This window comes from Bos javanicus, chromosome X, assembly GCF_032452875.1.
Source record: "Bos javanicus breed banteng chromosome X, ARS-OSU_banteng_1.0, whole genome shotgun sequence".
Classification (NCBI taxonomy): domain Eukaryota; kingdom Metazoa; phylum Chordata; class Mammalia; order Artiodactyla; family Bovidae; genus Bos; species Bos javanicus.
The window spans coordinates 43,480,549-43,507,222 of record NC_083897.1 but is presented as its reverse complement, the minus strand read 5'-3'; the positions used below and the strand labels follow the sequence as shown (position 1 = coordinate 43,507,222).

Genomic DNA, 26,674 nt, shown 5'->3' with positions numbered 1-26,674 from the left:
AAGTCAGAGATGTGACATAAGGGAATGGCAGATTTAAAGAATGAAAGGGGCTCAACTCCCTGCTGCAGAAGGGGAAAATATGGGAAGCTTGAGAAATAGCACAGGTGTCATTTATAAGCAAAGTCCTGCCCCAGCTGTCAGTCAGCAAGGAAACAAAGATCTTGGTACCACAATAGCAATTGGATATCCTTTGCAAATTAATAAATAAGTAAACAAACTCTGATCTAACCTGGTAATAAAGTACAATAATTATCACGAAGAATGTAAGTGGACAAGATCCACCCATTAAATCATGCAGCACCTCAGAGTGAGTTAAAAATAAAACTCAGTAATATGTTAAGTAGTTAGAAAATACTAGAAACAAAGAGAAATTGAGGGAGACAAAATTGTAGCATGATATGTTCAACTTATCAATCTACAACAGATAATACAAATAAAAAATTAAATAACATGGAAGAAATTAAATCAAATAAATAAGAGAATTAGCAAGCATACTTTGAAGCCTGTAACCCACTGAGATTATACCTTTTTTTCAAAATGTTTCTCTTTGTACATAAAAATTTATATTGTTACCAATAAAATGTAAATAAAGTCAACTGTGCAGAAATAACACAGGCTAACTTTTGATAACAAAACTTAAAATTAGTAATATCAAAAGAGATCAAATGCATAGAAACAAAATGATGCACTCCTAAATGATTTGGTCACATGCTATATTAAATATATCTTATTATCTTAATATTTAGAAAATATGTATGTATCCCTTACTAGTGGTCTTCCATGGTAGCTTAATTGCTAAAGAATCTGCCTGCAATGTAGGAGATCCAGTTCGATTCCTGGGTTGGAAAGATCCCCTGGAGAAGGGATAGGCTACCTCCTCCAGCATTCTTGGGCTTCTCAGACAATAAAGAATCCGCCTGCAAAGTGGGAGACCTGGGTTCTTTCCCAGGGTTGGGAAGATTCCATGAAAGAGGGCATAACAACTCACTCCATTATTCTTGGCTGGAGAACCCTATGGACAGAGGGGCCTTGTGGGCTACAGTCCATGGGGTCACAAAAAGTTGGACAAGACTTAGAGAATATGCACAGCACATCCCTCACTATACATGACATTGTTTCAAGATCTTTATTAATATGCTAACCTTTTTGTACCTCTCCATGACTCTATGTGATATTTGTGTGTATAATTATTCCTATTATAACAATTCTCACTGTATAGGAAATAATACAGGCAAAAACATTCAAAAGTAAATTATCTTTAGAGGCTTATTTTATAGTGAGGAAAAGGAAATTACTGACTTTCCAGAAACACTCATAAGGTTGAGAACTCCAAAAATTGTGTAGGGATAAAACAAGTTCACCTGAGGCATCTCAGGTTAGAAGTGCCTGTGAATATGATAATAAAGTTATCCAACAGAGGTTTTGATATATAGTTTAAGGCTTAGGAGAAGATATTATGGCTAAAATTTTAAAGCTAGGGAACATCAGCCTCTAGTTAACTGTTGGAATACTTTACCTTGCTATGTAAAATCAATCTCTTTACCTATATGTCTATTAAAACTAGACTTTGAGCTCCTTCAGGGTAAAGACTGTCATATTCATAAATAGATGTTATACTCAAGTAGAAAGTAAAGAATCAGTTCAGTTCAGTTGCTCAGTCATGTCCGACTCTTTGCAATGCCATGAACTGCAGCACACCAGGTCTCCCTGTCCATCACCAACTCCTGGAGTTTACTCAAACTCATGTCCATTAAGTCCATGATGCCATCCAACCATCTCACGATCTCACCAGTCCAGGTTTGATGCATGATACAGGATGCTTGGGGCTGGTGCACTGGGATGACCCAGTGGGATGGGATGGGGAGGGAAGTGGGTGAGGGGGTTCAGTATGGGGAACACATGTACACCCGTGGTGGATTCATGTCAGTGTATGGCAAAACCAATACAATATTGTAAATTAATTAACCTTCAATTAAAATAAATTTATATATAAAAAAAGAAGTGTAAGTTAGCACTATTCACAATAGTCAGTACATGAAAACAATCTAAATGTCCATCAATAGATGAATGGATAAAGATGTGGTAAGCATATACTAAGGAATATTATTCAGCCATAAAAAATAAAATATTGCCATTTGCAGCAATATGGATGGACCTAGAGATTCTCATACTAAGTGAAGTAAGTCATAAAGAGAAAGGCACATATCATATGATATTATTTACATGTGTAACCTAAAATATGACACAAATGAACCCATCTCTGAAACAGAAATAGAATCATGGACATAGAGAACAGACTGGTGGTTGCCAAGGAAGAGAGGGTTGGGGGATAGATGGAGTGGGAGATTGGGGTTAGCAGATGTAAACTTTTATGTAAAGAATGGATAAATAACAAGGTGCTACTGTATAGGACAGAGAACTATTTTCAATATCTTATGATAAACCATAATGGAAAAGAATCAAAAAATAAAGAAAAATAAGGATGTGCAAGTCTGATTAATTATGCCCAGTATATCTATGTATGGAAAGTGGTGTTTCCCTTTGTTCTAGTAAAAATTTGGTAAGATGCATTAGATTCTCTTTCATTTTATAAACCTTGAAAATATTATGCTAAGTGATAAAAGCCACATATTGTATAATTTCATTTATATGACATCTATAGAAACAGAAAGTATGTGGAGTCTCGAGGGTAATGGGGAGGATAGGATTTCTTTTTTGAAGTGATTAAAATGTCCTAATGGATTGTGGTTATGTTTGTATATATCTGTGAGTATACTAAACAAAACACTGAATTACACATTTTTAATATGGATTTTATGACACATGAATTATCTCAATAAGCCATTTACAAACTGAGTCGGGGAACAGATACATAGCAATGGTACACTGCATTTATTCAGACTCTCATTTGTCCAAGGGCTTTACCAGCTAATTCGATTTAATGAAAGTTATGAGGCACCTATCATATGCAAAATACTGTGTACCATCATTGCAATAGATAAAAGATGAAACAGCCTCTACTTTTCAGGAGACTACAATGAAGAAATAAAATGATTATATAATAATAAAATAATGGTGATGATGATGTTAGGAAGAGGAGGAAAGAAGAAGTAACATTCATTGAGTATTTGCTATGTCCCAAAAACTGTATTAAATGCTTTAAATGTTATTTTATCTAATTCTCATAACAGTCACGGAGATAGATATTGTTGTTTTTCTGATTTTGTATCTGAGGAAACACACATAACAGGTGAACTAACTTACTTAGGGTCACATACCAAGAAATGGCAGGGTGAGAATTTTAAACTAGTACTTATCCAAGAACCAACCCTCTTAACAACCTGAGCCTGCAGATATGCAAAATATGTAATACAACATTTTATAGAACTAACACCAAAAAAAGATTTCCCTTTTATCACAGGGGATTGGAATGAAAAAGTAAGAAGTCAAGAGATACCTGGAAAACAGGCAAGTTTGGTTCTACAGTACAAAATGAAGCAGAGCAAAGGCTAACAGGGTTTTGTCAAGAGAACACGCTGGTCATAGCAAGCACCTGCTTCCAACAACACAGGAGATGACAACACTCAATATCGAAATCAGCTTGATTATGCTCTTTGTAGTCAATGAAGAAACTCTATATAATCAGTAAAAATAAGACCAGGAGCTTATTGTGGCTCATATCATGAGCTCCTTATTGCAAAATTCAGGCTTAAATTGAAGAACATAGAGAAAACCATGAGGTCATTCAGGTATGACTTAAATCAAATCCTGTATGATTATAGAGTGGAGATGATGACTAGATTCATAGGATCAGAACTATGGACAGAGGTTTGTAACATTGTATAGGAGGCAGTGAACAACAACAACAAATCCCAAAGAAAAACAAATGCAAGAAGGCAAAGTGGTTGTCTGAGGAGGCTCTACAACTAGCGAAAGAAAGAAAAAAAGCAAAAGGCAAGGGAGACAGGGAAAGATATACCCAATTGAATGCAGAGTTCCATAGAATAGCAAAGAGAGACAAGAAGGCCAACTTAAATGAACAATGCAAAGAAACAGAGGAAAACAAAAGATTTGGGAAAGACTAGAGATCTCTTCAAGAAAATTGAAGATATCAAGAGAACATTTCATGCAAGGACCTAAAAGAAGAAGAGATTAAGAGTTGGCAAGAACACACAGAAGTACTATACAAAAAAGGTCTTAATGATCTGGATAACCACAATGGTATGATCACTCACTGAGAGCCAGAGATTTAGAGTGTGTAGTCAAGTGGGCCTTAGGAAGCATTACTACAAACAAAGCTAGTGGAAATAATGGAATTCCAACTGATCTATTTCAAATCATAAAAGATGATGTTAAACTGCTGTACTCTATATGTCTGCAAATTTGGAAAACTCAGCAGGGGTCATAAGGCTGGAAAAGATCAGTTTTCATTCCAATCCCAAAGAAGGGTAATGCCAAAAAATGTTCCAACTACCATACAATTGCACTAATTTAACATTCTAGTAAGGTTATGCTCAAAATCTTTCAACCTAGGCTTCAGCAGTATGTGAAGCCAGAAATTCCAGATGTAGAAGCTGGGTTTTAAAGAGACAGAGGCACCAGACATTAAATTACCAACATTTGTTGCATAATGAAGAAATAAAGGGAAATCCAGAAAAATACTTCCTTCTGCTTCACTGACTATACTAAACCTTTGACTGTGTGGATCACAACAAACTAGAAAATTCTTAAAGAGAGGGGAATACCAGACCACCTTACCTGTCTCCTGAGAAACCTGTATGCAAGTAAAGAAGCAACAGTTAGAACCAGACATGGAACAACTGACTGGTTCAAAATTGGGAAGGGAGTAAGACAAGGCTGTATATTGTCACCCTGCTTATTTAACTTATTTGCAGAGTACATCATGTGAAATGCTGGGCTGGATGAAGCACAAGCTGGAATCAAGATTTCCGGGAGAAATATTAATAACTTCAGATATGCAGAGGATACCACCCTTATGGCAGAAAACAAAGAGGAACTGAAGAGACTCTTGATGAGAGTGAAAGAGGAGAGTGAAAAAGCTGGCTGGAAACCAACATTAAAAAAACTAAGATCATGATATCTGGTCCCACCACTTCACAGCAAATAGAAGGGGAAAAATTGGAAGCAATGACAGATTTTATTTTCTTGGGCTCCAAAATCACTGCAGACAGTGACTGCAGCCATGAAATTAAAAGACTTGCTGTTGGGAAGGAAGGCTATGACAAACCTAGATAGTATATTAAAATGCAGAGACATCACTTCGCTGACAAAGGTCTGTATAATCAAAGTAAAAGTGAAAGTCACTTAATCGTGTCCAACTCTTTGTGACCCCATGGACTATAAGTGTGAAATACAGGATATTTCACACTTATCAGCAATAATAACTGTTTAGGAAGTAAAACTACTTCATTATTCCTCTGATTATGGCCAAAACAATCTTCTAGTAAAGGTTTTTGGAAGGCAGTTTTAAAGCACTCATAGGAATCAGTGAAGAATAGGGATTCTATTTTTTATGTATAAGTATAGACGGTTAAAAAAAGTGATAAGGAAATATAAAGTGTGAAATAAGTGTGAAATTCAGTCCATGGAATTCTCCAGGCTAGAATACTGGAGTGGGTAGCCTTTCTCTTCTCCAGAGGATCTTCCCAACCCAGGTATAGGACCCAGGTCTCCCACATTGCAGGCGGATTCTTTACCAGCTGAGCCACAGGGAAGCCCAAGGACTGGGTAGCCTATCTATTCTCCAGCTGATCTTTCCAACCCAGGAATCAAACCAGGGTCTTCTGCATTTCAGGTGAATTTTTTGCCAACTAAGTTACCAGGAAAGATTATACATAATCAAAGGTATGGTTTTTCCAGTAGTCATATACAGATGTGAGAGTTGGACCATAAAGAAGGCTGAGTGCTGAAGAATTGATACTTTTGAATTGTGGTGCTGGAGAAGATTCTTGAGAGTCCCTTGGACTGCAAGGAGATCAAATCAACCAACTCTAAAGGAAATCAACCCTGAATATTTATTGGAAGGATTGAGGCTGAAGCTGAAGCTCCAATACTCTGGCCACGTCATGCAAAAAGCTGACTCATTGGAAAAGGCTCCAATATTGGGAATGATTGAAGGTAAAAGGAGAAGGGGGGAACAGAGGATGAGATGGCTAAATAGCATCATTGACTCAATGTACATAAATTTTAATCAATTCCAGGAGATCGTGGAGGACAGAGGAGCCTGGGATGCTGTAGTCCATAAACTTGCAAAAAGTCAGTCATGACTTAGTAACTGAACAACAACAAGAAAAAGATAGATTGATGTATGTGTCATAAGAATCAAAAGTGATAGAGTCATGAAGAAAGAACACGTCTTATTTGCAGCTCAAGTAGGGTTAAGAAAACTAGTTCAGCTCTGAAGTACATAGGTATCCTTGAATGTTTGACTACAATTTTCATTAGTCATGAAATAGATTCAAACCTACATCACAAATTAAATACTTCTTTTTTTCGGTAAAATAAATATGGTCAAACAGAAAATGACCACAGAACTACAATGTCAAAGGTGAATCTTTCTCAAAATAAATTTGTAATAGCCAAATAAAGTATCACAAGATACAAAACCAGAACCCCCAATTCTATTCATTCTCCTTATCTCCAATATAATCTTTATCTTCAGTCTGAGATCTTTTAATTTTTTTCTTTTTCTGCTTGCAATTACATTCTTAATCTAGATTGTATTGGTTTCCCCCCATCTCTTGTCTACTTTCTTATTGACTTTCCCACTGCTTCCCATCCCACAAATTTACTTAAATATTTTGTCTAAAGCTATTTACTAGTAACAATTGTAGTGCTTTTCACATAAGGGATAACTTATTCAGCTTTTAGTCTGTAGGCAACATATTAAATGTTCACCTAAATCTATTTAGTCTATTGTCTTCTACATATTTCCTTATCACTTTTTTTTAACCATCGTCTATACTTATATGTAAAAAATAGCATCCCTATTCTTCATTGATTCCTATGAGTGCTTTAAAACTGTCTTCCGAAAACCTTTACTAGAAGATTGTTTTGGCCATGATAAGAGGAATAATGAAGTAGTTTTACTTCCTAGGCAGTTATTATTGCTGATAAGTGTGAAATATCCTAGGCCACCCTCTTCTTCAGTCATTACATAAAAACCAATGCAAATAAAATAACATTTCCTTCTGTTATAGGATAACTGATTTACTTTTGAATCATTCTGCTGACTACATGAAGATGTGATAGAAATAAGTGAGTTATTTTATGTAAATAATGAAACAGACATTCTAGAGTTGTATGTTACTATTCAGAATACGATAGTTGATTGCTGCAGTAATGAAAAGGAAGACCCGAAATCCCAGTGGCTTGACGCATAACAGTTTATTTCTCACACTCAAAACATTCACCCCAAGTCCATCAGCTCTTCAGGGCAGGTCCCTTACAAACATAGATACAGGTTGCATCCATCTTGTAGGTACACTATTTGGAGCACACTGCTTTCAGGTCCACATGGCAGGTAAAGAGAGCTGGAGGGTCACACAAGACTTTTTACTGCACCAGTACTGAAACGACACATCACTTTTGTTTACAATCTCTCTGTAATCCTTCTGCTAGAAGTAATAAATGGCATTGCCTAACTACAAGGGGCTGGGAAGTGAATGCGAGCCCATAGATATTTGATAGTTGTTAATGTCTTTGCCACATTCTACAAATAATACATGCTTTTTAATATTTTAATAAAAAATAATTTTGGAAAACTCTATATGGATAAAAATTTCCCTTAAATATAATATTTTTATTGGCATATAGATATAGCTATATTTTAGGAAACAGCTACAGTTATGAAGCTTCAGTGTGACCTAACAAGGCATTACATTTATAATGTTCCAAGAATGTTACTGAGAGAATCTGGTGTATGCACTGCAAAAATTTGGGGAGTCAATATGTTATTTATGTACCAGATGTTTTCTATCTTTATAATAATTTTACTTGTGACTCAAGGGAGCTGACATAAAATCAGCTACTTAAAAAAATAGCTATCTATTCTCTCCTCATGCCAAAATACTTTGTACATATGACATTACAATTAGCACATCTTCTGTAATGGGTGTTTTTAGGCATCAATTTATAATTCATATTGCTCTTATATAAAATATGTAAAGCAAAAATAAATTTCAACTTATTTCAGCATAGTGGTAAACATGAATCAGCAACAAACATGAGGCAACAAACTCCAAATCTTAGTAAAATATGAAACAGACTATAATCTCCTAATTTAACTCTTATTTTAATTCAATATTAATGCTTAAGACAACAAATTTTTAAACAGCATACTAAGATTTTGGCAGTAGTTTTATGTAACAAGACATACAGTGTACTAGAGGTCTGGCACTCAACTTGCTTACAGTAAACCAGCTTCAATATGAAGGCATTAAATATTTTTTATAACCTTCTTTTTACATGCTAAATATTTTGGAAAGTATGCAGTCAAACACAGTAATGAAATTAATATAGTAAGATTAATAAATTAAAAGCTTGAAACTTGTACCCTAAGTGTAAATCATATTAAAAAAAGGATTATTGTTTATATAGAATGTCCCTAGATAATCAAAACTTAATAGTATGAAACACGCAAAACATTTCAGGAAAAAGATTTATTAATAAAAAAAAAAATACCAGGGTCTATTTAAAATGATTCTCCTCCAAAGGGTATCAAAGTTAATTCAAATCATGTAACACTCTAACACTAAATATTATTCACTACTGTGGAAGTGGAGATAAGTTTTATAAAACTGGGGTTTTACATATACTGTAAATTGCTGTCTTTCTTGTTCATGTGAAACAGCATACATTACAAAGTAAAAAGAATGGCTGCTGCACTAGCAAAAATAGGATGTGTAAGTATCAAAGGCACACTATTCAGCTCGCCAAAGTGATAGCAAACTCTTTTCCCCCCACAGCCCTTTCCCCATGTAAACAAAAGTTTATTAAGGAGGAAAAAAACCTAAATTTTAATCTTCAAATGTAAATATTTTGAGACATTAATGTTAAGTCCATGCTTCAAAAAGGTCAACTATTGTTGCCTGGATATTTCTGAATATATTTTAAAGATGTATCCAAATTAGATACTTTTGACATTAGATACATTGTTTGGTCAGAATTATTTATCACTAAAACATTTAATTTAATTCTAAACATTTTAACCACTAGTATGACAACACGATTTTAGCTCTCAGAGAAATTAGCCAGTGGAGGGAAAAACATGTAAACAAAACAAAACCCTACATTTAAGCTGCAGGCAACAATTAAGGCCCTTTCTGGCACAGTGGCATTTGACTGGCAACAAAGTCCAGGAATAATTCTACTAACACAGGGAAACTCATGCATTTTGGTAAATATGCTCTAACACTCACAGTTGAATTTTCCTATAGACCTTTCTTGATTTTTTCAACAGGTAAATCTTCCTATTTTTTTCTTGATACTATACTGATTTGTGACTTGAATCTGATTTCTTTTTCTTCTTCTTACTATGTTTTTTGTGCTGTTTCTTCTTCTTCTTCTTTTTTGCTTTTTCTGTTCCTTTTTCTTGCTCTTCACGTCTTCTCTTCTTTTTTGTTTGCATCTCTTCTTCATAATCTGATTCTGATGAGGACTCCAATGATAAAGGTTTATCCTCAGGACAAGTTTTCTTTCTTTTTTTGCTGAGATTTCTAATACACTTTTCTTTCTCTGTTTCATCCTTTGACTTCTTTTTCTTTTTTACAGATTCCTTGCTCTCTGATTCAGAATCACATGGAGAGCTTTCTGATGATTTGTATGAATGGTTCTTCTTTTTCTTTCTCTTTTTTCCTTCTTTCTTTTCCTCATCTTCAGAATCTGGGGAACTGCTCGAAGAATCAGTGCTTAATGAAGAAGAAGATGAAGACCGACAAGATTTCTTCTTTTTCTTTTTCTTTCTGTCTCTTTTTTTGGATAAACTCTCATTTCCACTTAATAATTTCTCTCTGCTTTTTTCTAGTTCCTTCTTCCAGTTCTCATTCATTTTTTCTTCAAATTCAGCTAATGCCTTGGAGCCTTTCTTTTTATTTTCTAATTGTTTCTTCACTTCTTCCCAGGTGGGCCTTGGTCGATTCAGATAATCTTGTATTGTTGGGCCTGCAGATTGAGATAGGCCCCTCCATCTGGCCATTGCTATAGGATTCATATAGGCCACCCGATTGTCCCGCTTCCCCATGGTGCCTTATGGTTCCCAGAGCAGACTCTCAGTTTCTAAAGAGAATAAAGACAGACACCCTCCTTAAATTCTTCATCTGCTGGTATACCAAGCAGGTTTCATTCTGTGAGAGAAACAGATGGAATGATTACAAAATGCCCTTAATATAAGACAAAGTAAGCACATAAGTTTAATTGTTCACTGTTTATCACATAGTATGGTAGAAAGATTTACAAAATCTTAGACTTTGAGAAAAAATAATATATACACAAAAGTTTTACATGTTTTAGACATTGTGGTATAAATATAACATGAAGTGTTTTTCATATCTCATGTAAAGTTCTGACTGTTATCTAAATTTTAAATAACTATTTCTTTTTATATTGTATGGTACTTACCTTCCTTTTTTCTTTCTTTCATTCTGCCTTATATGGTATAATGAGAGAGAAATTTCTGTGGCCAAATTCTGTACCAGGCACACCGTCCCCATTTTAGTAGAGTGCAGCACAATCCATTCCACTCTTTGACAGAAACCTAGGAGTGATGCCTGAAAAATCCTTCTCCCTCAATTCACATATCCAATTCATTAATAAAACTTGCTGCTTAAACCCCCACAACAAAAGGTTTCATGTTTGTTCACTTCTCTTCAAATAGGCTGTCATCAAAATAGTGCAGGTACTGTCACCTGTCATTTGGATTATTAATCTCTCTTAGATGCTGGGGACTGCTCAGTGTTGTGCAGTGGATTATCTTATTCAGTCTCTAGACTAGTCTAGAGGTTAGTCATAGATCAACATCCTATGAAGTTGATCCCGTCATTATCCTATTATACAAATGAAGAAACTGAAGCTTAGAGAGTTTGAGTAACTTGCATAAAGTGAAATAATAAATGGCAAATGGTAAAACCAGGATTTAAATCAAGGCAGCATGAAGCCAAACCCTGTACACTTAACACATTATATTGCCTCTTGACATCAACTTCTTGATAGCCCTATTTTTTGCCCTTATTCTCTTCCCTCTCAGTCCCACACTGAAATCAGAAGGATTTTAAAATAGTCTAGTGGCTTTATATTTTAATGAAAATCAATCCAAATTCCTATAAAGATCCAATACAATCTGTCCTGCTTATAGCTCTTACATTTCAACAGTTTTCTCAATTCTATCTTTTCCAGTTTTCTCTTGGTTTCTGGAACATGCTAAGCTTCAAGCTTAGCCACCTTAGCCAGTTTACCTTATCTTCAGATCTAAGTTTAAAGTCAGTTCCTCAGAAAGGCAACTATTAGGTTGAACTATATAAAATCACCAATTATAATAAACAAAAATAGTCAAATACTAGCAATTTCACATGGTTCAACCTTTTACTATGTTGCTTCTGTATCTATCCCTTACACTCATTATTCTGTATAACAGTTTCTTGCCTCTTATATTCATAGCACTTAGAAAACTGATGATTATTTTCTTTATCTATTTGAATGTGTATTTGTGTGTGTGTGAATGCATGTGTGTGTTCACGTGCATATGCATATGTGTATTCATTTCTAAATATAAGGCCAAGAAGGGTAAAAGTCACATTTGGCCTGTCTTCTAGGCATGATGTTCCCAGTACCTTACATGGCATCTGGTCCACACTAAGTACTCAATAAATATTTGCTCAATAATAAACAAACAAATGAGTGGATTGATGGATGGGTAACTCTGTGAGAGAGGTGCATTCAGAGAAGGCTCCTGAAGTTGGTGATGCCAGTACAAGGTTCTGAAGAATAAATAGGAGTTCACTGAGGAAATAAGGAACTGAAAGACATTCTAGGCAGAAGAAACAATACATGGCTTCTGCACAACAAAGGGAACTCTAAGCAAGGTGAAAAGACAGCCTTCAGAATGGGAGAAAATAATAGCAAATGAAGCAAAGGACAAATAATTAATCTTAAAAATATACAAGCAACTCCTGCAGCTCAATTCCAGAAAAATAAACGACCCAATCAAAAAATGGGCCAAAGAACTAAACAGACATTTATCCAAAGAAGACATACAGATAGCTAACAAACACATGGAAGGATGCTCAACATCACTCATTATCAGAGACATGCAAATCAAAACCACAATGAGGTACCATTTCACGCCAGTCAAAATGGCTGCGATCCAAAAGTCTACAAGCAATAAATGCTGGAGAGGGTGTGGAGAAAAGGGAACCCTCTTACACTGTTGGTGGGAATGCAAAGTAGTACAGCCACTATGGAGAACAGTGTGGAGATTCCTTAAAAAACTGGAAATAGAACTGCCTTATGATCCAGCAATCCCACTGCTGGGCATACACACGGAGGAAACCAGAATTGAAAGAGACATGTGTACCCCAACGTTCATCGTAGCACTGTTTATAATAGCCAGGACATGATGGATATCTAAACTAGATATCCATCAGCAGACGGATGGATAACAAAACTGTGGGTACATATACACAATGGAGTATTACTTGGCTTTTAAAAAGAATACATTTGACTCAGTTCTAATGAGGTGGATGAAACTGGAGCCTATTATACAGAGTGAAGTAAGCCAGAAAGAAAAACACCAATACAGTATACTAATGCATATATATGGAATTTAGAAAGATGGTAATGATAACCCTGTATGCGAGACAGCAGAAGAGACACTGATGTATAGATCAGTCTTTTGCACTCTGGGAGAGGGAGAGGGTGGGATGATTTGGGAGAATGGCATTGAAACATGTATAATATATAAGAAACGAATCACCAGTTCAGGTTCGATGCAGGATACAGGATGTTTGGGGCCAGTGCACTGGGATGACCCATAGGGATGGTACGGGGAGGGAGGTGGGAGGGGAGTTCAGGATGGGGAACACGTGTACACCCGTGGCAGATTCATGTTGATGTATGGCAAAACCAATACAATATTGAAAGTAATTAGCCCTCAATTAAAATAAATAAATTTATATTAAAAATAAATAAAGTGTAAACTTGGAAAAAAATAAAAAATAAAATTTGGATTTACCTGAAAAAAAAAAATACGTGAAAAAAACAAAGAGACTTGAAAGATCACCGTATTTAGTGTTAATGGAGCCTAAAGCGAAAGAGGGCAGTAGCAGGAGGTGAGGCTGCATAGGAAGTAAATAGCCTGATCATAGAGGCCTTCTTAGATCATTTTAACATCTTAGATTTTGTTCTATATTTGTTAGGAAGCCAACACAAAGTCTGAAGGGAAAGATAAGATATGTCACGGATTTTTATGTCAGTCTCCATCCTGACTTGACCCTTTAAGTCGACCTAATATACCTACCCACCATAAGCTCAATGCCACAGATTTTTACAGTTACTCTTGGTAATAGTTTCTGGATTTGATTTGTTCTGTTAACTTACTCTCCCTCCTCTTCAGTTCTCTTAAGTATTTTTGTCATTTTCCCTCTTACTGGAACCCAAAGGTCTGTCAAATATCATTGTTTCACATACTTGATCATCAAATGCCTTTAAGGATTTTAGTTCACATTCAATTGGTGGTTGTTTCCACTACTGCACACTTGAAATAGCATAATCCATTCTAATTACATTTCCTTGAAACTTAGTCTTAATATCATCTAGAAAGACAGGCAAAGACCAATTCACAAATGTTTGAATGAGATGCTGAGGTTTTAATTTATTCTATGGAACTTATAATGAAGCTAATGGGGAGATAGTGACTATTTTAAGCAGGAGAGTGATACGATCACGTTTGAGTATTTAAAAGACAATTTCTTACAGCACGAAAGATGAACTGGAGGTAGGTAAACCTGAAGACAATGAGGTTAATTCAGGTATTCATACAGATAAGGAAAGAGTCTGAAATAAAAATAGTGGTATTATGAGTGAAAAAGGGGGAAATATGAGACATACTAAGGAGATTCTACTGCAATTAACGAGCAATTAGATACAAAGCATGAGGAAGAGAAAGGAATCTAGGGAAAGGTTCTGCCTTGTTGTAGTTCAGTCACTCAGTGTCCGACCCTTCGCAACACGATGGACTGCAGGATTGCAAGCTTCCCTATCCTTCAATATCTCCCGGTGTTTGCTCAAACTCACATCCATTGAGTTGGTGATGCTATTTAATCATCATCCTCTGTCTCTCCCTTCTCCTCCTGCCCTCAATCTTTCCCAGCACCAGTCTTTTCCAATGAGTTGCCTCTTCACATCAGGTGGCCAAAGTATTGGAGCTTCAGCTTCAGCATCAGTCCTTCCCATGAATAGTCAGCGTTGATTTCTTTTAGAATTGACTGGTATGATCTCTTTGTAATCCAAGGGACTCTCAGCATTTCAAAAGCATCACTTCCTCGGTGGTCAGCCTTCTTTATGGTCCAACTCTCACATCTGTAACATTACAACAGGAAGAAACATAGCTTTGACTATATGGACTTTTGTCATCAAAGTGATGTCTCTGGTTTTTAACATGCTGTTTAGGTTTGTCATAGCTTTCCTTCCAAGGAGCAAAATGTCTTTAATTTCATGGCTGCAGTCACTATCCACAGTGATTTTTGAGTCCAAGAAAATAAAATCTATCATTATTTACAATTTTTCCAAATCTATTTGCCATGAAGTGATGAGACTGGATGCCATGATCTTAGTTTTCTGAATGTTGAGTTTTAAGCCAGCTTTTTCACTCTCCTCTTTCACCCTCATCAAGAGGCTCTTCAGTTCCTCTTAGCTTTCTGCCATTAGAGTGGTATCATCTGAATACTTGAGGTGGTTGATATTTCTCCTGGCAATCATGAATCCAGCTTGTGACTCATCCAGCCTGGCATTTTGCATTATATACACTGCATAATACTTAAGCAGGTAACAATACACCTGCTTAAATAATCCTTTATTTATTGAATCCTTTTCAATCCAGCCTTGAAATAATCCTTTCCCAATTTTGAACCAGCCTGTTGTTCCATGTCTGGTTCTAGTTGTTGCTTCTTTACCTGCATACAGGTTTCTCAGGAGGCAGGTAGGGTGGTCTAGTATTCCAATCTCTTTAAAAAGTTTTCCACAGTTTGTTGTGATCCACACAGTTAAAGGCTGTAGCATAGTCAATGAAGTAGACTTAGATGTTTTTTTCTGGAATGCCCTTGCTTTTTCTACGATCCAACAGATGTTACCAATTTGATCTCTGGTTCCTCTGCTTTTTCTGGCTTGTGAGACAAGATAAAAGGCCAATGACTGGATAATATAGGAAATTACATAGACTTTGAGTAAAGTTCTAGGTTCAATGTTAGATTTATAAAGCTTGAAACATGTGAATGAACCTACATGTAGGAAATTGGATGTATGGGTGATAAAACTCTGGAATGTGACCTGAGTTAGAGATACAGGATTGGCAGTCACCGCGTGATGGCTAAAGTCATGAGAGAAAATTAAATAACCTTGAGGGAATATTTCATATGAAAAAAAGGTTTGAGCACTGGTTCCAAATGAAAAACACACAAGGGGCTGGCAGAGAAAGTAAAACTTACAAAGAAGACATCAGAAAATTAGCCAGAGTGGTAAGAGCTACAGCAGTATCAGAAAATAAAGTAGGGTTACAGAAAGACAGTGGGGAGAGTAACATTTCAAGGTGAGGGCAATCATCCTTAAAGGTTCATAAATTTCGCTTGAGGGATTTCTAAACATTAAAATTTGAGGAAAAAACCTAAATGCTCATCAAGAACAAACAGGTTGTATGAATTATAGTACACACATACAGAAAGTTCACCAATGTAACTACTGGTTATCTCTGCATATGAGAAGGCATTATTTCCTTTTGTAAGTTTTCCTATACTATTTATACTTTTTACAATGAGCAGGTATTAAGTTTAACTTTAAAAAAATCCAGAAAAAAATGATGTTATGGACAACTATACTAAGTCAAATAGGTCAAATAAGATAAAATCTGAAAATGCCCATTATATTTGACTGTGAAGAAATTATTGGTAACTTTTGCTAACACAATTTCAATTAGTTAGGGCAGAGACCAGTTGACAGAGGGTTAAAGAGTAAACTGGAGGTGAGAAATTACAGACATAGGGTATGTGTTAGTTGGTCTGTCATTTCTGACTCTTTGCAACCCCATGGAGTGCAGCCTGCCAGGCTCCTCTGTCCATGGAATTCTCCAGGCAAGAATACTTGAGTGGGTAGCCATTCCCTTTTCCAGGGGGTCTTCCTGACTCAGAGATTGAACCTGTGTTTCCTGCATTGCAGGCAGATTGTTTACCAGCTGAGCCACCAGTGAAGCCCAAAGAGAGATGAAGAATTTTCAAAAAATGATTTTTTCCTCATGTTTGTTTTTATCACAGAAGAAACTTAAACATATTTAGAGGCCGATGATGTTTAAATAGAAAGACTTTAAAGAAGACAGGAAAGAGAGGCAATAATTCTTTGTGGCAAAACCATAGAAGAAACAGAGGGGAATCAAAGGCATAGTTGGAGGATCTCCCTTCTTGAAAGAGCAGAGGAAAAGAATAAAGAGTATGGGTATAGTTTTTTTTTTTTTCTTTTGTTAGTGACAGGGAAGATGAAAGGGGGAAATTTGAAGCATTTCTCACATAAAGCCTTCATTTTCACTCAATCATACATGCCAAGATCATCTGCTACGATTGACAGGTTGAGATAGCATAGGAGTTTTGAGAACAATAGTTACAATTTGGAATAATACCAGACAAGGGTTGTGGGAGGCCTTCAGACTTGCAGAATCTGTGTGCTCTTTTCTCAGAAGATAATACTGAGAAAAAAAAAAATAACAGCAACAAAGTCTCCTGCTCAAGTACTCTGTCTTAAAAGTACTGTGGCTTACTTTCTGTTTCTATTTTAGAAGAGAAACTTTATTTTCTTTATCTCTATTCATTTGTACAAAGTATGCTGATTTTGTATAAATAATGGATACAAACTGTAACAGCCTTTCTCATTATCTAAGTATTATAACAATTATCCGTTCATTCATTTTTATAGCAACTCCCATTTGATCATCTATTATGCACCAGATACTATGCTATATCCCATGGAGATTATGATCTAGTAAAGGTAAAAGTCATTATACAAATATCAAACAAGTGAGTATTAATTATAATCATGATTAGAATGATAAAGGAAAAGCACAGGACACTATGAATAATAGGTGAACTAACTTAGAATAGAAGGTCAACTCTGAGATACTAACATACAATTAACATGTAGTCTGAGACCTGATGGATAAATTAGAGCTAGCCAGATGAAGGTGTGGAGAAGGCAATGGCACCCCACTCCAGTACTCTTGCCTGGAAAATCCCATGGACAGAGGAGCCTGGTAGGCTACAGTCCATGGAGTCTCTAAGAGTCGGACACGACTGAGCAAATTCACTTTCACTTTTCACTTTCATGCGTTGGAGAAGGAAATGGGAACCCACTACAGTGTTCTTGCCTGGAGAATCCCAGGGACAGGGGAGCCAGGTGGGCTGCCCTCTGTGGGGTCACACAGAGTCAGACACAACTGAAGCAACTTAGCAGCAGCAGCAGCAGCAGATGAAGGTGACTACAGAGTAAAGGAGTAATAAAAGAGCCAAAGTTGACTGTATGTTCCAATCACAAGGAATATCAGATGCTAAGGCCCTAAGGTGAAAAGGAAAAGCCAAATGCAATGCATATATTCACATTACTACACTGTTGTAAACCAGATATCATATCCACTTCTCCATGTTAAAAGTGACCATTTTTCATTGAACATGCTCAGGTGAAAGTCAATATGAATTCAAATTAATTAAAAGCATATTTTAATGTTTCACAGTCTTAATTTCAATTGTCACTATCATTAAGGCTAGTTATTTTAAAGAGCTACTCTATTTTACAAATCATTTCATTCAATTTTTAATGATATATCAAACTGTAGGCAACATACTCTCTCTCACAGACATAGGAACTTCAGCTGAAAAATCTTTGCAAATAGTTGGCAATAGCTCTGAGACTTTACCCCACGTCCGACGTCAGGGGTGGTGGCCAAGAGGAGCTACCCCACGTCCAAGGTCAGGGGTGGCAGCTGAGAGGAGCTACCCCACGTCCCAGGTAAGGGGCGGCGGCCGTGAGGAGCTATCCCCTGCCCAAGGCCAGGGGTGGCAGGCAGGAGGGGCTGCCCCATGCCCAAGGCCAGGTGTGGCAGTTGGGAGGAACAACCCTGCCGGGAGCCGGTGAGGCATTCCGCTCGTGACAAAGGTCATGAGGAAGGAGGCTCGGCATACGCAAAGGCGGGATCGAGCCTCAGGAGTCCGCCTGGATATTCTCGAGCATTTTCCCCCCAAAAAACCAGAGTCTGCCTACTTTATTGCTTTGTGCTCTCACCTCTGACTTTACTGGGGGCTGTCCCCCACCACCATCTCGCTCTCTCTGTCAAAGAGTTAACTTACAGCTCCAATTAATAAAGTTCCTGGGAAATTAGGAGTGTTTAAATCCAAACCCCTCAGATGGCTCTCTAACTCGCCTGACAAGTTTACCCGGACTCCTGCAGCTATGCATACGATTGTTTACAGTCTCCCAGCCTCCAGAGGCATGGGAAGCTTAAGATATTCAAATAGCTTAGAGCCTCTCAGAGAGTTAGAAACTGTCAGAATAAGACTAGTAAAGGATTTCATTGATGAGTCAATGTTTGTTGCCAAGTTTTCACATCCCCTGAATTGTATCCTTGAATGTGTATTAATTAATATAGTTGGTATGTAGAAAAAATAAGTAGTGGCCTTGGTGTTAGTAACTTTAGACCCTTAAGGTAATAAATTATTTTCTTTGTTGTAAACCCATTACACATCCGCCCTATAGGAATGCAATTTTATCTTTGGAAGATGGCGCCAAACCTTAAAATAATTACTCTTAGAGAAAATAAGTCTTTGTTGATAAGTTCTTGTCAAGAGTCATAAAATGTTAGTAGGCCTTCTGGCCAGAAGATGATGTAAATCACCTAAACCATTTGTATACGATAAATTTGCAGGAAAGAAACCCTGGTTTTTGATAAGAATCAAAGACTGCTGACTTTGCATCCCCTATTATCCTCTATGTGTAACTTAGGGTATAAAAGCCCCTGTTAAAAATAAAGCTACGGGCCTTGCTCACCAATGCTTGGTCTCCCCATGTCATTCTTTCCTTTAACTTCCGGCTGAAGTCTCCATCTGGAGCATGGATATCCTCTGCGACCACTTATTTGCCTGGGCTTCTAAGACCCACTCGAGAAGGTGTCTAAGGTGGGGCACCTTCCGCTATTCGAGAGGGCGCCTGTGGCCTCCGTGGTCAGAGCTAACCTGGTGTCATGGGTTATATTGATTTTCCGTGTAAACCAAGCCACTCAGCCTCTTTTCTCCACTGAATTTTCCTACTGAGCTATCCTCATTCTATTACTCTTTATATCTCTAATTACCATTTGAATAGGTCGCCGACGCCGTCTCCCCTTCGAATACCCTGGATCAGCCGGGGCTGGTCCTCGGCACAACCCCACATCCAAGGAGCCATGGCTGAATGGGAACAGGAGGGCCTAGAGGAGCTATGCCACATTCAAGGTCAGGAGGGGCAGTGGTGAACTGATACCCCTCATCTAAGGTAAGGAGCAGTAGCTGCGCTTTGCTGGAACAGCCGTGAAGAGATACCCCACGTCCAAAGTAAGAGAAATCCAAGTAGGATGGGAGGTGTTGCAAGAGGGCATCAGAGGCAAGACACACGGAAAACATAATCACAGAAAACTAGTCACTCTGATCACACTAGGACCACAGACTTGTCTAACTCAATGAAACGAAGCCATGCCCTGTGGGGCAACCCAAGACAGGCAGGTCATGGTGGAGAGGTCTGACAGAATGTGGTCCACTGGAGAAGGGAATGGCAAACCACTTCAGTATCCTTGCCTTGAGAACCCCATGAACATTATGAAAAAGCAAAATGATGGGATACTGAAGAGGAACTCCCCAGGTCAGTAGGTGCCCAATATGCTACTGGAGATCAGTGGAGAAATAACTCCAGAAAGAATGAAGGGATGGAGCCAAAGCAAAAACAATACCCAGCTGTGGAAGTGACTGGTGATAGAAGCAAGGTCCGATGCTGTAAAGAGCAATATTGGATAGGAACCTGGAATGTTAGGTCCATGAATCAAGGCAAATTGGAAGTGGTCAAACAAGAGATGGCAAGAGTGAACGTCAACATTCTAGGAATCAGTGAACTAAAATGGACTGGAATGGGTGAATTTAACTAAGATGACCATTATATCTACTACTGTTGGCAGGAATCCCTCAGAAGAAATGGAGTAGCCATCATGGTCAACAAAAGAGTCCAAAATGCAGTACTTGGATGCAATCGCAAAAACGACAAAATGATCTCTGTTCATATCCAAGGCAAACCATTCAATATCACAGTAATCCAAGTCTATGCCCCAGCCAGTAATGCTGAAGAAGCTGAAGTGGAACAGTTCTATGAAGACATACAAGACCTTTGAGAACTAACACCCAAAAAAGATGTCCTTTTCATTATAGGGGACTGGAATGCAAAAGTAGGAAGTCAAGAAACACCTGGAGTAACAGGCAAATTTGGCCTTGGAATACAGAATGAAGCAGGGCAAAGGCTAATAGAGTATTGCCAAGAGAATTCACTGGTCATAGCAAACACCCTCTTCCAATGACACAAGAGAAGACTCTACACATGGACATCACCAGATGGTCAACACCTAAATCAGACTGATTATATTCTTTGCAGCCAAGGATGGGGAAGCTCTATACAGTCAACAAAAACAAGACCAGGGGTTGACTGTGGCTCAGATCATGAACTCCTTATTGCCAAATTCAGACTTAAATTGAAGAATGTAGCAAAAACCATTAGACCATTCAGGTATGACCTAAATCAAATCCCTTATGATTTTACAGTGGAAGTGAGAAATAAATGTAAGGGACTAGATCTGATAGAGTGCCTGACGAACTGTGGACTGAGGTTCATGACATTGTACAGGAGACAGGGATCAAGACCATACCCATGGAAAAGTAATGCAAAAAAGCAAAATGGCTTCCTGAAAAGGCCTTACAAATAGCTTTGAAACGAAGACAAGTGAAAAGCAAAGGGGAAAAGGAAAGATACAAGCATCTGAATGCAGATTTCCAAAGAATAGCAAGAAGAGATAAGAAAGCCTTCCTCAGCAATCAGTGCAAAGAAATAGAGGAAAACAAAAGAATGGAAAAGACTAGAGATCTCTTAAAGAAAATTAAAGATATCAAGGGAACATTTCATGCAAAGATGGGCTCGACAAAGGACAGAAATGGTATGGACCTAAGAGAAGCAGAAGATATTAAGAAGAGGTGGCAATAATACACAGAAGAACTGTATAAAAAAGATCTTCATGACCAAGATAATCATGATGGTATGATCACTCACCTAGAGCCAGACATCCTGGAATGTGAAGTCAAGTGGGCCTTAGAAAGCATCACTACTAACAAAGCTCCTGAAAGATGATGCTGTGAAAGTGCTACACTCAATATGCCAGCAAATTTGGAAAACTCTGTAGAGGCCACAGGAATGGAAAAGGTCAGTTTTCATTTCAATCTCAAAGAATGGCAATGCCAAAGAATGATCAAACTACCGCACAATTGCACTCATCTCACACACTAGGAAAGTAATGCTCAAATATCTCCAAGCCAAGCTTCAGCAGTACATGAACCGTGAACTTCCAGATCTTCAGCTGGTTTCAGAAAAGGCAGAGGAACCAGAGATCAAATTTCCAACATCCGCTGGATCATTGAAAAAAGCAAGAGAGTTCCAGAAAAACATCTATTTCTGCTTTATTGACCCTGCCAAAGCCTTTGACTGTGTGGATCACAATAAACTGTGGAAAATTCTGAAAGAGATGGGAATACCAGCCACCTGACCTGCCTCTTGAGAAACCTATATGCAGGTCAGGAAGCAACAGTTAGAACTGGACATGGAACAACAGACTGGTTCCAAATAGGAAAAGGAATACATCAAGGCTGTATATTGTCACCCTGCTTATTTAACTTATATGCAGAGTACTTCATGAGAAATGCTGGGCTGGAAGAAGCACAAGCTGGAATCAAGATTGCAGGGAGAAATATCAATAACCTCAGATATGCAGATGACACCACCCTTATGGCATAAAGTGAAGAGGAACTAAAAAGCCTCTTGATGAAAGTGAAAGAGGAGAGTGAAAAGGTTAGCTTAAAGCTCAACATTCAGAAAACGAAGACCATGGCATCTGGTCCCATCACTTCATGGGAAATAGATGGGGAAACAGTGGGAACAGTGTCAGACTTTATTTCTTGGGGCTCCAAAATCACTGCAGATGGTGACTGCAGCCATGGCACGGGTAGGGAGGAGGGAGGGGGTTCAGGATGGGTAACGCGTGTATACCTGTGGAGGATTCATGTTGATGTATGGCAAATCCAATACAATATTGCAAACTAATTAATCTCCAATTAAAATAAATAAATTTATATTTAAAAAAATAAAATAAAAGATGCTTACTCCTTGGAAGGAACAACCTAGATAGCATATTGAAAAGCAGAGACATTACTTTGCCAACAAAGGTTCGTCTAGTCAAGGCTATGATTTTTCCAGTGGTCATGTATGGATGTGAGAGTTGGACTCTGAAGAAAGCTGAGTGCTGTAGAATTGGTGATTTTGAATTATGGTGTTGGAGAAGACTCTTGAGAGTCCCTTGGACTGCAAGGATATCCAACCAGTCCATTCTAAAGGAGATCAGCCCCGGGTGTTCTTTGGAAGGAATGATGCTAAAGCTGAAACTCCAGTACTTTGGCCACCTCATGCGAATAGTTTCCTCATTGGAAAAGACTCTGATGCTGGGAGGGATTGAGGGCAGGAGGAGAAGGGACGACAGAGGATGAGATGGCTGCATGGCATCACCGACTCAATGGACGTGAGTTTGAGTGAACTCCGGGATTTGGTGATGGGACAGGGAGGCCTGGCATGCTGTGATTCATGGGGTCGAAAAGAGTCAGACACGACTGAGCCACTGAACTGAACTGAACTGAGACTTTAAAACACCCAACTCTTCTGCAAAGCTCTGGAAATTTAGATGCAGCCTCTATCAAAGAAAATTAATGTTCTTTATTACCACTAGTTAATGTAAGTTTAAATATCATGCTACTGAAATAAATGCATCGTAAACCTACTTAAAGGCTTTAAGATTACAATGAGTCTACTATATTATAAAATAATGATAATCATATGCACATATGCTAGCAAAGTGATGCTCAAATGTATCCAAGCCAGGCTTCAACAGTACATGAACTGTGAGCTTACAGATGTTCAAGATGGATTTAGAAAAGGCAGAGGAACCAGAGATCAAGTTGCCAACATCGCTGGATCATCAAAAAAGCAAGAGAGTTCCAGAAAAACATCTACTTATCCTTTATTGACAATGCCAAAGCCTTTGATTTTGTAGATCACAACAAACTGAGGAAAATTCTTAAAGAGATGGGAACACCAGACCACCTGACCTGCCTCCTGAGAAATCTGTATGCAGGTCAAGAAGCAACAGTGAGAACTGGACATGGAACAACAGACTGCTTCCAAATCCTGAAAGGAGATGTCAAGGCTATATATTGTCACTCTGCGTATTTAACGTATATGAGGAGTACATCATGAGAAATGCTGGACTGGATGAAGCACAAGCTGGAATCAAGATTGGCAGGAGAAATATCAATAACCTCAGACATGCAGATGACACCAAACTTATGAAAGAAAGCAAAGAAGAACTAAAGAGCCTCTTGAGGAAAGTGAAAGAGGAGAGTGAAAAAGTTGGCTTAAAGCTCAACATTCAGAAAACTAAGATCATGGCATCTGGTCCCATTACTTCATGGCAAATAGATGGGGAAACAGTGAAAACAGTGGCAGACTTTATTTTTGGGGCCTCCAAAATCACTGCAGATGGTGACTGCAGCCATGAAATTAAAAGACGCTTACTCCTTGGAAGGAAACTTATGAGCAACCTAGATAGCATATTAAAAAGCAGAGACACTACTTTGCCAACAAAGGTCTGTCTAGTCAAAGCTATAGTTTTTCCAGTAGTCATGTACAGATGTGAGAGTTGGACTATAAAGAAAGCTGAGCGCTGAAGAATTGATGCTTTTGAACTGTGGTGTTGGAGAAGATTCTTGTGAGTCCCTTGGACTGCAAGGAGATCCAACCAGTCCATCCTAAAGGAAATCAGTCCTGAACATTCATTGGAAGGACTGATCTTGAAGCTGAAACTCCAATACTTTGGCCACCTGACGTGAAGAACTGACTCCTTTGAAAAGACCCTGATGCTGGGAAAGATTGAGGACAGCAGGAGAAGGGGATGACAGAGGATGAGATAGTTGGATTGTATCACTGACTCAACGGACATGCGTTTGAGCAAACTCCAGGTGCTGGTGATGGACAGGGAGGCCTGGTGTGCTGCAGTCCATGGGGTTGCAAAGAGTCAGACACAACTGATAATTGAACTGACTGACATGAGATATGCACATATATACATACATATATACTACCAATACCTTTAATTATCATTATATTCTGCTATTTCATACTGACTGATAATATAGTGTATTGTCAGTTTTATGGAATTCACGGGGACGTTTAATGATATTTGACAATTTCCTGAAAATACTAGTTTTAGCAAGTATATATAAAATGATATCTTTCTTCTAAGTAAAACTCAAGCAACAACACATTCTATTCTAGTTGGCAACATGACTGTTCTGAGGGAGAAACTATCCCTTATTTTGACTGGAATCAACATGATACAAAGCTGTGCTATGTTAAAAGCCTTCACTTCAGGTGAATTCCCTCTGGCATAGCTGTGTCATGGCACTTTTGTCATTCCAGGGAAAAGGTGTAGAATCTGAAATACTGCCTCTTTTTCTGTCTACAGAATTGTCAAATGGCAAGGGATCAGTCTCTAATATCTTAACGATCATACCAGGAAGTTTAGAGCAGCAATAAAATATTGCAGATACAAGACATAAAATGGAAAAGAAAGGCTATGAGAGGATAAAGTTTTAAGTATAAATTTTAGCTAATTGTTTATTTTAAAGAAATGAGTACTTCGCCATCTTACTTATCTTAATATAGTAATATATTTTGGATTTTATATTCAGAAAAACAAATCATTGTTATTATTTAGCTTTTATGATGATGAAGTAAAATGTTTTTTAAAACAAACTTTCTGTTTTAGAATATCTTTAGATTTATAATAAAGTTGCAAGTAAAGAATCTTTTGCATCTAGTTTTCTTATTGATAATATCTTACATTACTATGTACATTTGCCACAACTAATGAACCAATACTGACACATTCATATTAACTAAAGTCTATTCTTTATTCAAATTTCCTTAGTTTTTAAGTTAATATCCTTTTTCTGTTCCAGGAATCCATCCAGTATACCATATAACATTTAGTAATCATGTCTCCCAGGCTCTTCTAGCCTGGCAGTTAGTCAGAATTTTCTTCGTTGAGAGGAGTATTGATCAGATGTTGATTTTTCAGGACACTCTTCAATTTGGGTTTGTCTGAGGTTTTTCTCATGTTTAGAATTAGACTGCAAGTTCTTGGAAGAAAGAACACAAGTCAAAAACCATTCTCACTGCATTACATTGAGGGTACACGTGAAGGTGACTTATCATTGATGTTAATGTTGATCACAAGACTGAGGTAGTGAATGTTTGCCAGCTTTTTCCACTGCAAGATCATACTCTGTTTCCATACTGCACTCTTTGAAAGGATGTCACTATGTGCAATCCACACTTAAGTAATGTAGATTTATGCTCTACCTCCTTGATGGGAAATAGCTACATAAAATATTTGAAGTTCTTTTGTATGGGAAATTTGATCACTGTATCAGTATAAATCATGAGTATTAAGTTTATACTTTGGGCAATATTTCAATACTACTTTACTTATTTTGTTGTTGAAATTATTTCAGCATTGGCCTTCAGGGGCTCTTTTACTTGGCTTCTGTATCCTTTTGACACACTCTTATCATTTTGTCTCCTAAATACTTCCTTACTTTCTGATTCTACAAGACACTCTAGGATCATCTTGTATATCCTCTGCATTAGCCCCCATTGGAATATTGCTGCTTCTGGACTCTTTCAGCAGACAGAGCTAGGACATAGGAAATTATTTTAATTTATCAGTCACATACTAAGCTTGAACTAAGTACCTGGCACTTGGATGACAAATATAAATTATTTGGAGATGGAACACAAAACACTGTGATTACTATAATGTGGCATCTAGGTGACAAGACTGATCATGGTTATTTCTCAACTAGTAGGAATGGCACTCTCCTGCATATATTTCTGAAAATGTTTGAAAATTCTGAGTATAGTTAAAGAAAAGAGCAAAGGCCCTCAGAAGAACAACTTTGCCCCTTTAACATTTTGCCCTAGTCAAGAAGCCATGAACAAAATAACAGACACTCTGTAGAAAACC

At 37.6% G+C, this 26,674-nt stretch overlaps 1 protein-coding gene across 4 annotated transcripts in view; it reads right to left on the bottom strand.

Annotated features, from left to right (window-relative positions):
• Nucleotides 1-7,392: 7,392 nt before the first annotated feature.
• The window catches only part of FAM133A (family with sequence similarity 133 member A), a 50,215-nt gene continuing 30,933 nt past the window's right edge, over nucleotides 7,393-26,674 (bottom strand). For all 4 annotated transcript variants that reach the window (XM_061409111.1, XM_061409108.1, XM_061409110.1 and 1 more), the window contains exon 4: nucleotides 7,393-10,364. In XM_061409111.1, coding sequence (XP_061265095.1) covers nucleotides 9,509-10,261 — 753 coding nt within the window. In that variant the 5' untranslated portion in view covers nucleotides 10,262-10,364 and the 3' untranslated portion in view covers nucleotides 7,393-9,508. The remainder of the gene's footprint in view (nucleotides 10,365-26,674) is intronic.